The sequence below is a fragment of the Carcharodon carcharias genome, chromosome 23 (genome assembly GCF_017639515.1).
Source record: "Carcharodon carcharias isolate sCarCar2 chromosome 23, sCarCar2.pri, whole genome shotgun sequence".
NCBI lineage: Eukaryota > Metazoa > Chordata > Chondrichthyes > Lamniformes > Lamnidae > Carcharodon > Carcharodon carcharias.
Window position 1 is genome coordinate 33624872 of NC_054489.1, and position 14821 is coordinate 33639692.

A 14821-nucleotide genomic window follows, 5' to 3' on the forward strand; every position below is an offset into this window, starting at 1 on the left:
ATCTGTATGGCACCCTCTTAAATGCCTTCATATCCTTCCTAAAATGTGGCGCCCGGAATTGGAGACAATACTCCAAATAAGGCCAAATCAGTGTTCCATAAAGGTTCATCATAACTTCCTTGCTTTTTGTACTCTATGCTTCTATTTATGAAGGCCAGGGTCCCATATGCCTTATTAACCACTTTCATAACCTGCCCTGTCATCTTCACAATTTGTGCACATATACCCTGGGTCTTTATGTTACTGTGCTCCTTTTAGAATTGTATCCTTTGTTTCATATTGTCGCTCCTCGTTCTTCCTACTAAAATGTATCACTTCACCCTTCTTTGCATTAAATTTGTGCCCACCCATTCTTTGTCCTCTTGAAGTTTATCACAGGTCACAGTACTGAAATTGTGCCTTCACACCTAAGTCTAGGTCAGTAATGTACATTAAGAAAAACAGTTGTCCTAGTACTGACCTCTGGGAAACCCCACTGTATACCTACATCCAGTCCAAACAGCAACTGTTTGCCACTACTCTCTGCTTCCTGTCTTTCAGCCAACTTCATATCCATGCTCCTAGTGTTGCTTTTATTCCATGGGGTTTGGCTTTGCCAACAAGTCTGTTAATGTGGCACTTTATCAAATGCCTTTTGGAAGTCCATGTACACCACATCAACTGCAATACTCACATCACATCTTTCTGTTACCTCATCAAAAAACTCCAGAAAGTAAGTTACATATGATTTAACATTAACAAATCTGTGCTGGCTTTCCTTAATTAATCCACACTTTCCCAAGTGACTCTTTATTTTATCTTGTATTATTGTTCCTAAAGCCTTTCATACTGCTAAGGTTAAACTGACTGGCCTGTAGTTGCTGGGTTTATCATTACACTACTTTTTGAACAAGGGTGTAACATATGCAATTCTCCAGTCCTCTGGCACCATTCCTATTTCTAACGAAAACTGAAATATTATGACCTGTGCTTCTACAGCTTCTACCCATACTTCCCTCAGTATTCTTGGATGTATCCCATTTGGTCCTGGTGACTTATTAACGTTAAGTGCAATCAGTCTTTCTAACACATCATTTCTAACAATTTTTAGCCCATCCAACATCTCTACCTTCTCTTTCACTATGTCTTTGGCAGCATCTTTTTCCTTGGCAAAGACAGATGCAAAGTACCCATTCAGTAACTCAGCCATGCTCTCTGCCTCTATCCATAAATCCCCTTATTGGTTCCAGTTCAGCCCATCCCTCATTTTACTACTCATTTTACTTTTAATATTCATATGCCTACAGAAGACTTTGATTCACTTCTATGTTCGTTGCCAGTCTCTTCTCATACTTTCCCTTTGCTCTCATTACTTTTATCACTTCGCCTTTGAACTTCCTGCATTCAGCCTTGTTTTCAGTTGCATTGTCAACATGACATCTGTTGCCCATATCCTTTTTCTGCTTCAGCTTACTCTTCATCTCTTTAGTCATCCAGGGGGCTCTGGCTTGGTTTGGCCTAACAGTCCACCTCATGGAAATGTACCTTGACTGTACCCAAGTCATCTCCTCTTTAAAGGCAACCCTTTGTTTCTTTACAAATAACATGAAGGGAAAAACACATTTCATGTAATATGACAGCAAGCTCCCTTTGGTACAATATGAAATCATGTACATGGCATTTCACACAGAATAAGCGCTACTCACAGCTGCAGTACCACAATCACACTCTTCTCCCATTTCCACATATCCATTTCCACATTCTTGAGGATCAACCAGCTGTGGAAATTGTTGAAAGATTCATTTTTAGACTTGTAACTAATGGAAATTACCATCAAATTTCATTAACATAGGGTCTAACAAGTGCTTCCCCCCCACCCCCCCCAGTGTTAATGTGTTTCTAAAAATCATCTACTGAATAAAACATGCTCCGATATGTTGTACAATGTAAAACTATTCATCCAGAAATAATTGGAGCTGGTTTGAACAGGTCAGGGGGAGAGGGGGAGTGGGATTTTGGAGATTTTGGATGGAATGGAACTTCAGCCCATCTATTATTCTTCCCCTTTTGTTCTTCTGATAAGCTGGAGCCCCATCAAGATCTCAGAAAGATTGGTGAACACAGCTGGTATGATGACTATCATTAATAAAATCTAATATAATGTTAAATACCAACACTGAATTTTCTGTCAAGTCAAACAGTCACATTGTTGAGATCAGTTAAGTTGTCTTAAAACACAGATTCCTATCACTCCCCATTGACCCTATTCATTGCCCTGACTGACTAAAAATGGCAAACTACTGACCTTTTTTGTAGACAACGCTCATCTAATGCTGTGTCCATCTATCACCATCATAGCTTCTAAAACCACTCTCCCCTCTGACAATAAGTGTGAGCAGATCATGGACTGTCAATAAAATCTTTGTCAATAAAATTGAGATGATTTGATAGGTGGTCACTGCCAATTCCCTCTTTTCCCCTAGCCCAGTGGGCCAAACTTCCTCAAAGATTACCCCCTGCCCTAGGCCTGAATTTGCATCTTCCTCTAGTTTCTCTCTTATCTCCTATGCTGTGCTCTCCGAGTTCATATTGTATATGACATTCACCACCCTTGATCCTATTTTCACTAAACTACTGACCACCCAATGTTCCCTTTTAACTTCCATTTGTTGTGCATGCAGCGTTTTGCACTCAGCGATCCCCTTAATATTGATCCATGCAGCTTAGAGAATACATTGCACCCAAGTTCCCATTCCTGACTCCCACAGTAGTTGATATTGTTAATGGTTCTACCTCCTCAGGTACTGACAAATCTGCCCTCATCATCTCTCTCCTCAAAAAAGCTAACCATTGACACATCAGTCCTTGCAAACTAGCCCCATCTCCAATCTCCTTTTCCTTTCCAGAATGTTCTTAATTATGTTGTCGCCTCCTAAATATGTGCCCATCTTTCCTGGATCTCATTTTTGAATCCCTCTAATCAGTTTCTGTCTCTGCCACAGTACTGAAATGGCTCTGATCAAAGTCACAGCTGACATCCTTCATGACTATGACAAAGGTAAATAATCCCTTCTCGGACTGTCTACAGTGTTTGACACAGTTGACTAGCTAACTTTCACTTGGGATTGTTGGAGGAATTTGGATTATAGAAGTTTTATCATGCTCTCCCTTTGTCAGATTTTCTCTTTCAAGAAAATGATCTACATGACACTGATGGAGTCTCTCTCCAATCTTAACCATATATGTGAATGCACCTAATCTCTTTACCATAATTCTAATTACGTACTTCTCTTTAACACCTCGGTGCTTTTTCACCATGATCTGCTTACCAGCATTGAACTCTCTAAATCTCATGCCTGGTTTAGCATGACTGATCGTCACTTTTCTTGCCTTTCTCTTACTTTGCTAGGGTCAGGGTTAAGCAAAATAAACCTTGTCCTGGAAGCGTGTTTAGACACCAACCCATAAGGTGCGCAACCTGTTGTAGACTGTGGGGTTATTCTGTAAGGGAACAGAAAATTGTCTGACTTGTGTCAAAGAGAAATATGCAAATTACTGCCTAGCTTGACACCTAGCAAATACTTCTGCAAAGGCATCTTCACAATCTGTACACTTCTTCCTGCAGCACCATTCAATGCTGGATGATATGGTGGTATTCAAATGTTTCTAACTCCATTTTTACTTAGAAATATTTCTAACTCTTCTGATGTAAACTGTGGACTGTAATCTGACATCAACACTTCCAGCAACGCATAAATTACAAACCAGTTTCTCAGAACCTCAGTAGTTTTGGCACTTGTAGTATTGGGCATAGACTCAACGTTTGTTCACTTGACCAAAACAAAGTACTCTTTCCCTTCTGCTTTAAAAGAATTGACACATACTCATTCCATGGTTTTCTTGCGTTTGATCATGGAATGCAAGGAACCTGGTTGGATCAATTCCCATTCTGAGATACACTCCACAACTTTCCACTGACTCTTCAATATCTGTATCTACCTTTATGTACCAAAAATTGCTTCTTGCTTCTGCTTTCACTGTGTGTTCTTGATAAAGTTCCTCTAACACTCTCTCTCCAAACCTTGGTGGAATAATTACTCTTAAATGCCATACGAGACAGCCTCGATATACACTCAGTTCATTTCTTTGTGTGAAATACTGCTGCAATTTCTCATCATCACACTCTTTTAGCCAGGCATTCATGACATAATTGAGCACTTTACTGAATACCACATCCTTGCGAGCGTCTTCACTAATTTCTCTAGTGTACACTAATATACCATTTGTGTATACAAAGTAATTCACCGGTAACTCAGTGGCTAGAAATGAATCAGTCTTCGCAGGAAATCTTGAAAGAACATGCACATTAGCATGATCTGCTGATTTGCAATATTTAATATCGGACTGCTGGGCCATCAAAATCAAAATCCATCTCTGAAGCCGTGCTGCTGCAAAGGATGGTGCTCTCTTCTTTGAACCAAAAATGGTCATAAGGGCTTGGTGATCAGTTAACAAAATGAACTTTCTACTGTGCAAGTATTTGTGGAACCTGGTAACATCATAAATGATAACACCATAAATGATTGCTAATGCCTCTTTCTCAACTTGAGTAATTTTTCTCTGACTTTGTTAAAGTAGGTAAAGCATGTGCTACAGGCTTCTCCACATTGTCTTCCATTATGTTAGATAATAACACCTAACCCCAGGGATGAGGCACTGCATAATAAACAAGCTTTCTTTGGGATCATGGTGGGTCCGAAACAGCATCACTAGTCAGTACCACCTTCATTTTTTCAAATGCTTTCTGACACTCCACTGGCCTCTCCCAACCTATTCCATCTTTGAGCAGTAGATACAGTGGAGCCAATGTATTAGCTAAGTCAGGGATGAACTTGGAATAATGGACAACAATCCCTATGAATGTTCTAAGTTCTTCATTGTTCTCTGGTCTTTTTGCTTTCAAAGTCCCCTCAATTTTCTCTCGCTTTTGGTGGATACCTTCACCATCTATTTGGTGACCTAGTTACATTACAATTGGCATCATGAAGCAACATTTGTGCATTTTAGCTTTAATAGCATACTCTTGAAGTTGATTAATATTCTCTGTCTTACTGCTAATTAGAATGTCATCTAAGAAGCAGCACACTCCTTTCGTTCCACTTTGTACTGATCCGTGATGTTCTGGGATACTGCAGGAGTAGTAGACACCCCAAACGGTCACCTTTAGTACTGGTACAACCTTCTATGTGTATGAATGGTGAGCAGTTCCTTGCTCTTGTCAGTTAATTCTAATTACAAATTTGCATTTGACCAATCTATCTTGCTGAACACCTATTCATTGCCTAAATTAGAAAACAAATCTTCACTGGTAGGCACTTAGTAAGTTTCATTCTCGATCACTTTATTTAATCTTTGCAATGGACCTGTCTGCTTTCTGAACTACCACAATGGCTGCGGCCCATCCACGGCTCTTCACCATCTTAATTTCCCCTTTCTTTCTAATCTGTTCAGCTCTTTACTTACTGCTTACTAAGTTCCACAAATACTGGCCTAGCCTTGCAAAATGTCAGCTGTACACTGGCCTTGTGATGCCTAATTTTGTCATTTGGTCCTCCTTGCTCAAAGACCACTTTGTGCACTCTTGGCACTTCCTCAATGTCAGATGTATTCTTCCTGATCTCTACTGTAAATAACTCAGCCAAGTTTAACCTTATCTTCTTAAACTAATTCATTCCCATCAGGGAGACTTTGTTCTCTTCTACTAATACCAATAGTAAGGAATAGAATATATCATTGTATTCCACTCTAATGCTAACCTTACCTAACACTGCAATACTGTTATTGGAATAACTAGTCTGCATCACACCAGTTTTGCATAAGGGAATGTGACTTAGGGACTTTTTGTGAGGTAACAGACGCAGCTACAGCTGAAGAATCTCTGACTTTCATTTCTAGTGTAGATGCTGGTATCATACCTTAAGCCTTTTACACATCTTCCATGTGGTGTTTTTCTTGCTCTCTGACTGAGTACAACTCTTGATCTTCCTGCTCGATAACATCAGCTTCTGCTTCCATAACTGTCATTTATACAATTGAGGATTTCCAGACTCCTAAGCTAGCCTTAGCTCTATCCCGAGCTCAAGCTGGTGCATGACTGTGACTCACTGCTTTACTCTGACCTGAAGCATCACTGTTCCATCAGTCCTTCATACCATCTGAAGATGACCGACTTTCTCACAGGCAAAGCACTTTGACTGGAAATAGGGGCATTTAAATGATGGTGCCCATGGCAACAGTAGCATCTAAATCTTTGACTTGCTGCCGTGGGGCCTGGATCTCATGAAATCTGGTGGGCTTTCTTTGTTTAATTCATTCATGGGATGTAGGCATCACTGGTTAGGCCAGCATTTATTGCGCATCCATAATTGCCCTTGAGGTGGTGGTGGTGAGCTGCCTTCTTGAACCGCTGCAGTTCCTGTGGTGTAGGTACAACCATAGTGCTGTTAGGGAGGGAGTTCCAGGATTTTGACCCAGCGGTAGTGAAGAAACGGTGTTATATTTCCAAGTGAGGATAGTGAGTGGCTTGGAGGGGAACTTCCAAGTGGTGGTGTTCCCATGTGTCTGTCCTTCTAGGTGGTAGCGGTCATGGGTTTGGGAGGCATTGTCCAAGGAGCCTTGGTGAGTTCCTGCAGTGCATCTTGTAGATAGTACACACATCTGCCACTGTGCATCGGTGGTGGAGGGAATGAATGTTTGTGCATGGAGTGCCAATCCAGCAGGATGCTTTGTCTTGGATGATGTTGAGCTTCTTGAGTGTTGTTGGAACTGCACTCATCCAGGCAAGTGGAGGGTATTCCATCACACTCCTGACTTGTGCCTCATAGATGATGGACAGGCTTTGGGGTCTAAGGAGGGGAGTTACTTGCCGCAGATTCCTAGCCTCTGACCTGCTCCTGTAGCCACAGTATTTATATGGCTAGTCCAGTTCAGTTTCTGGTCAATGGTAAGCCCTAGGATGTTGATAGTGGGGGATTCAGTGATGGTAATGCCATTGAATGTCAAGGGGTGATGATTCTTTCTTGTTGGAGATGGTCATTGACTGGCACTTGTGTGGTGCGCATGTTATTTGCCACTTGTCAGCCCAAGCCTGGATATAGTCTAGGTCTTACTGCATTTGATCATAGACTGCTTCAATATCTGAGGAGTCGTGAATGGTGCTGAATATTGCCTAATCATCAGCGAACATTCCCACTTCTAACCTTATGATGGAAGGAAGGTCATTGATGAAGCAGCTGAAGATGGTTGGGCCGAGGACACTACCCTGAGGAACCCCTGCAGTGAGGTCCTGGAGCTGAGATGATTGACCTCCAACAACCGTAGCCATCTTCCTTTGTGCTAGGTATGACTCCAAGCCGCTGGTTCAGGAAAAGAGCTTCCTTGCAATTTGTAACTATCTCATTCTGTCATTTCTAAGGATGTGGCCTCATCACAGGCCTCCGTCCACATCAGCTTATTGTCTTTAGTCAAAAGCTTGACCTGGGTTTTATTGTTCTTTGAGCCTCCTACAAACGTGTCTCTAAGATTGATTTCTAAGTTCATGTCATATTCACATTGACAAGAGAGTTTCTTTAATTTGAGAATGTAATCTGCAACAGTCTTACTTGGCAACTGCTTCCTTTCAAAGAATATAACTCTCAGTGCAAACTCATTCTTTAACATGCAATATTGAGTCCAGAATCTCACTAATTTCAAAACAGACCACTGAACTGGTGTCTCATGGGCAATACGGATTAGACACCATCTAAAAAGCATCTGGCCCCATCATGGTGTGGAAAACATTTACTTTATTCTCATCTCCTATTGAATCACTTTTTGCCAAATGTATAACCTTAGTTCATAATTACACCAGTCCTCTTTGTTAGGTTGAATTTCCCCATTGTCTCCAAAAATGTCTTCAGTGCCATTTTTCGAATTATGTACTGAGCTGACTCATTGTGTACCTGAATATATGCCCACATGGAGCAATCTTTCACATTGCTCAAACTTCCTCAAAATCAACTTTAGGAGTTCCAAGTATGTGTCACAATGTTCTTCAGTCCTTAATTTCTCAAATGAAATGTAAAAGAAAATCCCATCCCAGTGTCGTCACCATCTTTCTGTTGTGTATGGTTAACACTTGCTCAGCTGCAGGCAGCCATAAATGAACTAACTTTAGAGAAGGTAGCAGAGAAGGCAACATAACAAAATGTTCAGATCTTGCAATATGCTACAAGTACCAAGTTTTGTTGAAGTGCGTCCATTAGTTTTTGAGATATATCGTTTACAAACAGGAGTAAGCCATTGGCTGATCATCTACCTCAACTCCACTTTCCCACGCTATCCCCATTCCCCTTGATGTCATTAGTATCTAGAAATCTATCAATTTCTGTCTTGAACATGCTCAATGATTGAGCATCTCTTGGATAGAGAATTCAAAAGATTCACCACCATCTGAATGAAGGAATTCCCCCTCACCTCGATCTTAAATGGCCTGCCCCTTATTCTGAGACTGTGTCCCCTGGTTCTTGACTCACCAGCCAGGGGAAATGTCCATCTACATCCACCATCTACAGTCATGCCCTGTAAGAATTTTGTTGAGCTCACCTCTTATTCTTCAAAACTTTAGAAAATACAGGCCCAGTTTCCTCAATCTCACCTCATAGGACAATCCCGCCATCCCTAGTATCATGAAAATATAATAATTTTCATAATATTATTGTGATTTATTGTAAAGCTAAGTTAACAGTGGGGTTTGGATAGTGCATGTGTGTGTGGGATTTAATTGAATTGGAGACAGCTTGTCTACAGGTTTTGAGTTATCAACAAGCAACTAGGTTTGAAATGCTAAATACATAACCATGGCTGAAATTTTAGAACGTGAGATGTGAGGAACATTTGCATTTTTAGATAAATTAGGTTAGTTTGAATTTCAAAGGGATGGTAAAATCTTACACCTAGCCACAAGAAGCTAAGCCAAACAGTGTGTCTATTTTTCCCAAAGGTTACTGATAAAATTAGTACCATGAAAAGATTTATGTTATGAGAAAAGTAAAGTTGTAAAAACATATCGGAACAATGGAATTTGCATTAAAAGGGAGAAACATGTATAAAGGAGATGAGGTTATGTGTAAGGGGGTAAGGGGGAAGGCATTCTAAGATCTAAGACAAGTGTGAAAAACCCCCAGCATCTGTGCATCAAGTCGCTGTCTACAGGGACTGACACTAAGAAAACACTTTGAAACTCACTGTCCAGGGTATTGTGTGCTTTGCCTGTTCAAATCTATTTGTTTTTACTGTTGCCTTAACAGAGCTGTAACTGGGAGCCAGGTTAATTAGGGATTTAGGAGTTATTATAGCAGTAATATGTGGACCTGTGTATGTGCTTAAAATCTTTTCTTTCATTAATAAATGATTAATTAAGCTTTGTAAAAAACACCTCTAAAACTGGGTGGACTTATTGCTACTGAATTTGAGGCATGCATCCCGAAATAAAATGCAAATTGCAAAACAGTTGTGGCAGCTGTTTCAAGTTTTCCTCTGGGATTTGAGCAGTTCGCCATTTACCATCCACTGTGCCATAACACTGGGATTAATCTGATGAACTTCTGTTGCACTCCCTCTAAGGAAAGTATATCCTTCCTAAGATAAGGAGACTAAAACTGTACACAACACTCAAGCTGCAGTCTCACCAAGGCACTATACAATTGCAGCAAGACATCTCTACTCAAATCCCATTGCGATGTGGGCCAACATACTATTTGCCCTCCTGATTGCTTGCTGCACCTGCATGCTAGCTTTACTAACAAACACGGGTGAAAACATTACCTCCGCCCACCTTCAGTGGTGGGGGTAACTAAAGGAAATTACAGCTCATCTAAAGGAAGGAAAGAGATAATTAGCTTTTACATATGTTAGCATATCCTCAGGGTATCACAATGTGCTTACCATTATTAGATTACTTTTTGAACTACCATTATAATGTAAGCAAACACTGCAGTCAGTTTTCACACAGCGTGGTCCCATATACAGTGATGAACGAAGGTGATGCTACACTGAATCCAATCTGATATAACTGACCTGTGGGTGACTGAAGTACATATGGGATACAAAAAGTAAAATGTTCTTTCCTTAGCACTGATGAGGTTAACAAACACAAAATATTCCCACAACCCCCCCCAAAAAGAAGTTGCAAGCCACACGCCACTCAAAGTATGTTGAAAGTTTATCTAAGGGCTTACCTTGTGAGGCTTATTGAAAAGGCAGATGCCACCACCAGCCTGTAGAAACTGTTTATATTCATTAATGCTGCATCTTGAAAATTTTTGAGGAAGATAATATCTAGTGGAACAAACAGGAACATGGATGAAAGAACTGCAGCACATTATTATTGAAATCTGCCATTTTCTTCAATTTGATAGTGTCCTGTCAAAGGCTGAAGCAGAAAGAGAAAGGCTTTCATTTATATAGTACTTTTCACAACCACCGGATGTCTCAAAGAACTTTACAGATAATGACATACTTCTGAAGTGTGGGCAATGAGCTCAGGAAACACGGTAGCCAATTTGCACACAGCAAACTCCCACAATCAGTAATGTGATAATTATCATGTAATCTGTTTTTGTGATGTTGATTGGGGGATAAATATTGGCCAGCACATAGGGGATAAGTAACCTGGTCTTCCTCAGAATAGTATCATTTATATCCATCTGGGTAGGCAGATAGGTCCTTGGTTTAATATCTCATCCGAGAGACAGCACCTCTGACACTGCAGCACACCCTCAGTACTGCACAGGAGCAACTCAAGTCCTGAAGAGGGATTGAATTCAGAACTTCGTGAATCAGAGGTGACAGTGCTACCAACTGAGTCAAAGCTGACACTGCTGTGTAGTAATTTTTGAAGATTTTTAGGGAATATTTTACATCATTAACGTGTTGTTCTAGACATGTATGTCTGTTGCAACCTGGCTGATGTGAGGCTGCATGTTGACCTTTATTTAGTTTGCCAATTTTTTTCCCTTTCTTAGCGTCCTCTGTAGAAGACACTTGACAATACTGTACACTTTGAAAGGCACTGGCAGTCATCTGGCACTTCAACTAAATGGCCATACATCATGTGCCAGTCTTTGACTCTATGGGAGGGCTATTGAAGTCAAGATCACAGCAGAGTCTGGTAATGTCCTCAACCCATCCACTCATGCACACTTCCCAGAGGAGCCATTGTAAAGCATCCTTGAGTGGGAATTCCAGCTGATTTTTCCAGTCTCTGTCCTGTAGATGCTGCACGTGCAGCGACATGAACCTGGGGCTCTGGCCTGAGTTATGGAAACAGGAAGGGTGCGACAACTGACCTCAGCACCCCTTGGGCTAGGAGTGGAAAAAAAATCATCACCGTTTCAGCATGTTTACCGCTGATCAGCAAATCCTGCTGGAAAATTAATGCGTGAATGCTGGATAAGGATGAGCTTGGGTTCAGCTTTGATGCTCTCACCAATCAATAAACTGATAACACTCACTATCCAGATTCAAATGTGAAGATTGGACATGTCAGTGAAGTACTGAAGGGGGTGTTGGGTCTTCAAAACCACAACTGAGGAGGACGGCATAGGATATTGGTATTTACAGGAAGGCAAAAATGACCCCCACATGCACAAGACGGCAACATTTGAATAAATGTTTTTCAAGGTACCCCAAATTTAATGCAGAGGATATCTCTAATCATTTGCAAACAAACGGAACAGAACATACTTTCCAACTGATTGCTTTCAATTAATTGGCATTAACAGGGTATAATATTGGACAAATGGGTGGGGATCCATTATGTCAGGTTTCTGTCAATTTGGTGCCCAGTCCAATTTTCCAATCTGCTGCGCTTGCTAATTTCCAGATAAATATATTAAAATTAGAACCCGATGACATCATTTAGACATTTATGTGATTCCTTAATATTTACGCCTGTCATGTCCCACCCATGTTAAATGGGGGACCAGGATGGTCAATGTGTGTTATCTATGGAAATGCATTCAAAGCAAACCACAGTAAGACGAGTAGCAGCACTTTATGACTGTTACATCAGGAGTTATGATATCTGCAGTTAGCATGCAGAGGGATGGACTTGCCAGGGACAGTAAAGTTCAGCTGCATCCTTCAAGTTCTGTTCCTCCACTTTCTTCCAAGCATGTTACCTATGGCAGGTATGTCCTGCAGGGATAAGCAGGGACATACACCTCACTGCACTCTCCTGCTGCTCTCGGGTTGAAATTCATCACCGCTCCATCAGTAGGCTGAAGCCCAATTGCCTTTTTGCCTCCCTGTATATTATGTCAGTCATCAGGTGCCAGGCATTTTTGTTAGCAAATAGCTTTTGCAATGGCTGAAATATGTACATTAAGTTAGCCTTTGTAAAGATTACTTTTATCACCATATGCATCCATTCATCTTCAATTGGCTAAATTCTATTAAATCTCCCAGGTGTTAAGGGTCAGGAGCATGCCCACATGATGGAGATCCGTGTAATCAGGCAAGTTAATATTTTAACAGTCAAATGGTGCTCATAATGCATGGAATAAATATTGCCTGACTGGATGGAGAAGAGTGTGGCAAAGATATCCCAGTGTGACAATGCAGGAGAACTATCAATTACTTCATGGTGTTTTTGGTTTCTTCTTCAAATCTGGAACTGATATTTTACCACAACAGCCCTTGATTCTACAAAGCCAGTAATGACTATTAGTGACTTTAACAGGCCTGCATGTTACACGTTCATGTCATATTCTTCTGGCTGCAATGCTGGCAATCGCTTTAGTACTCCATTAAAATAACAGACACAGGAAGCTTGTATAACCATCTTCAGCATTTGGTCACAAATATTGCTGAGAGGAGAGTTAGTGAGCTGCCAATAAAGGCAACCCAAATGGCATTGCATTTCCTTGTCTAACCTGAATTCTGAAAATTTTCAGATGCCATCAAACTATTTATAGCAATTCCAATTATTTTTTTTCCATAATACTGCATAATCTTCTCAAACAATACCCTACTATTCAGGATAATAGATGTTTTTACCTTAAAACTTTGTACCAACACAAGGCAGATGCACTTTGGAGCTTTTGTGAGCTGGATGATGGGTTATATTATGCCACTTAATCATAATTCAGGAAACACATCTTACAAGGTAGGGCGCTGAGTGGCATATCAAAGCTTAACCAAATTTAGCATGTCCATGTCTGTGATTTATAGCAACCTACACTGAGAAAATGGTACGCACTTAAATAAAACAGGATCTAAAGAATTACTTCAACCACAAGCTAGTACAAGCCATACTTGTGAATAGAATCTTTGTCATCCACAGGAGCTTCATTCATCAAAATAAATATTCCCTATTTATCTGATACAGCACTTAACAGAAAAACTACATTACATCCCAAAGTATTGTTTTAAATTACTTCTTTCATCTGAGAGGACGCTGTCCTCTGGTGAATTGTCTTTTGAAATGGTTTGCTCCATCGGTAATGTAAGAGAGTGCAGTGACGCAAATGAAGATGCAAGGCCATTACTGCAAGAATTTACAGTAGCATCCCAATATATAAAACTTCAATACAACAAAGATCTTCATATAGGTCAGAAATCACATCACATAGATGGCAAGTGTCTTTTCTCGATAAAACGTGATCCCTGAGATATCCTGGACTGGGAGGAGGTCAGAGAGAATTTTCCACTGCTCTCTTCCCTCTACTGATCCTGGGTTTTTTTCTTTTTTTGCCTCTTACAGTTTATGTGTTCATTAGACTTGGTGGCTGAAGGTGTGAGGTGTGCAGTGTCTAGTTTGTGATGCTCCAACCATGAACAGCTCGACAGACCGGCTGGTTTTTGCCTGCGTCTCCAAATTTTGTGTGTCGTATATTCAAAGAGGAAGTACAGAACAGATTAGCAGACTGGGGGCTGGGTTTTTCCCCTTTGAGGCAGGAATTGTGAATCGGGCTGTTTCCCAATGTCGTGTTTCTGCCTCTTGCTTCAAACTCGTATGCTCACATTATTTTTCTTGCACGGAGCTGGGGTCAGGTGCGAGTAGGGATCGCCACTTTCCCGAAACAGGCCCAACGCAGGAACAGAGGCAGGCAGATGTTGAGGTGAGTAAGTTATAAGGCCCGCCTCCATTCCGTGCATAAGTGTTAGGTCCCCTAGCCCTAAACACCCTTGAACCCCATCATCTCTCCCACCCACCCATAACCCCTCTATATCCCAGATGCCTTCTCCATGCCTACCATGCCCCAAATCCGCTATGCTCCCTCAAGACGCTTATTCCCTCTCCAGACCCTCATTCCTGCTCCAGACCCATCATGTCCCCTCCATATGCCCAATACCCCTCCATACCCACTCACCTAGTATCCACTATGTACAGAACTCATGAGCCCAATAATAACACTGGGAAGTCTTTGAGATGATCATGAGACTGTCAAAATAAACAAACATCCACTTAAACTCTACTTAAACAAAAACTTATTCCTCTCATGACAATGTATCACACACTATTTTTCAATGTGAAACATTGAAAACACTTGAAATGTGAAACACTTGAAAATTAACATGACCCAGGCACCAGCAAAAGCAAAACAGCAAATAAAACAGCATGGTAACTTTCAGTATATAATTATTAAAGTTTGTATTATTATATGTTGATTTATAATACACATCAAATAAATATGAAAATCTGAGTTCGTAAAATACTTTGTAAAAATGTTATTATTTTATGTATTTCCGTAGGTTTCAGCTAAGCTCTCCATATTCCCTGGTGACAGAAGACTCAGTG

At 40.7% G+C, this 14821-nt stretch overlaps 1 protein-coding gene across 1 annotated transcript in view; it reads right to left on the minus strand.

The window, feature by feature from the left end:
• adam11 (ADAM metallopeptidase domain 11) overlaps positions 1–14821 on the minus strand; it is a 172152-nt gene that overhangs the window by 22954 nt on the left and 134377 nt on the right. Inside the window, exons 16-17 of the mRNA XM_041173265.1 lie at positions 10257–10356; positions 1686–1757 (exon numbers count right to left, since the gene is read on the minus strand). Of these exons, the coding sequence (XP_041029199.1) occupies positions 1686–1757; positions 10257–10356 (172 nt within the window). The remainder of the gene's footprint in view (positions 1–1685; positions 1758–10256; positions 10357–14821) is intronic.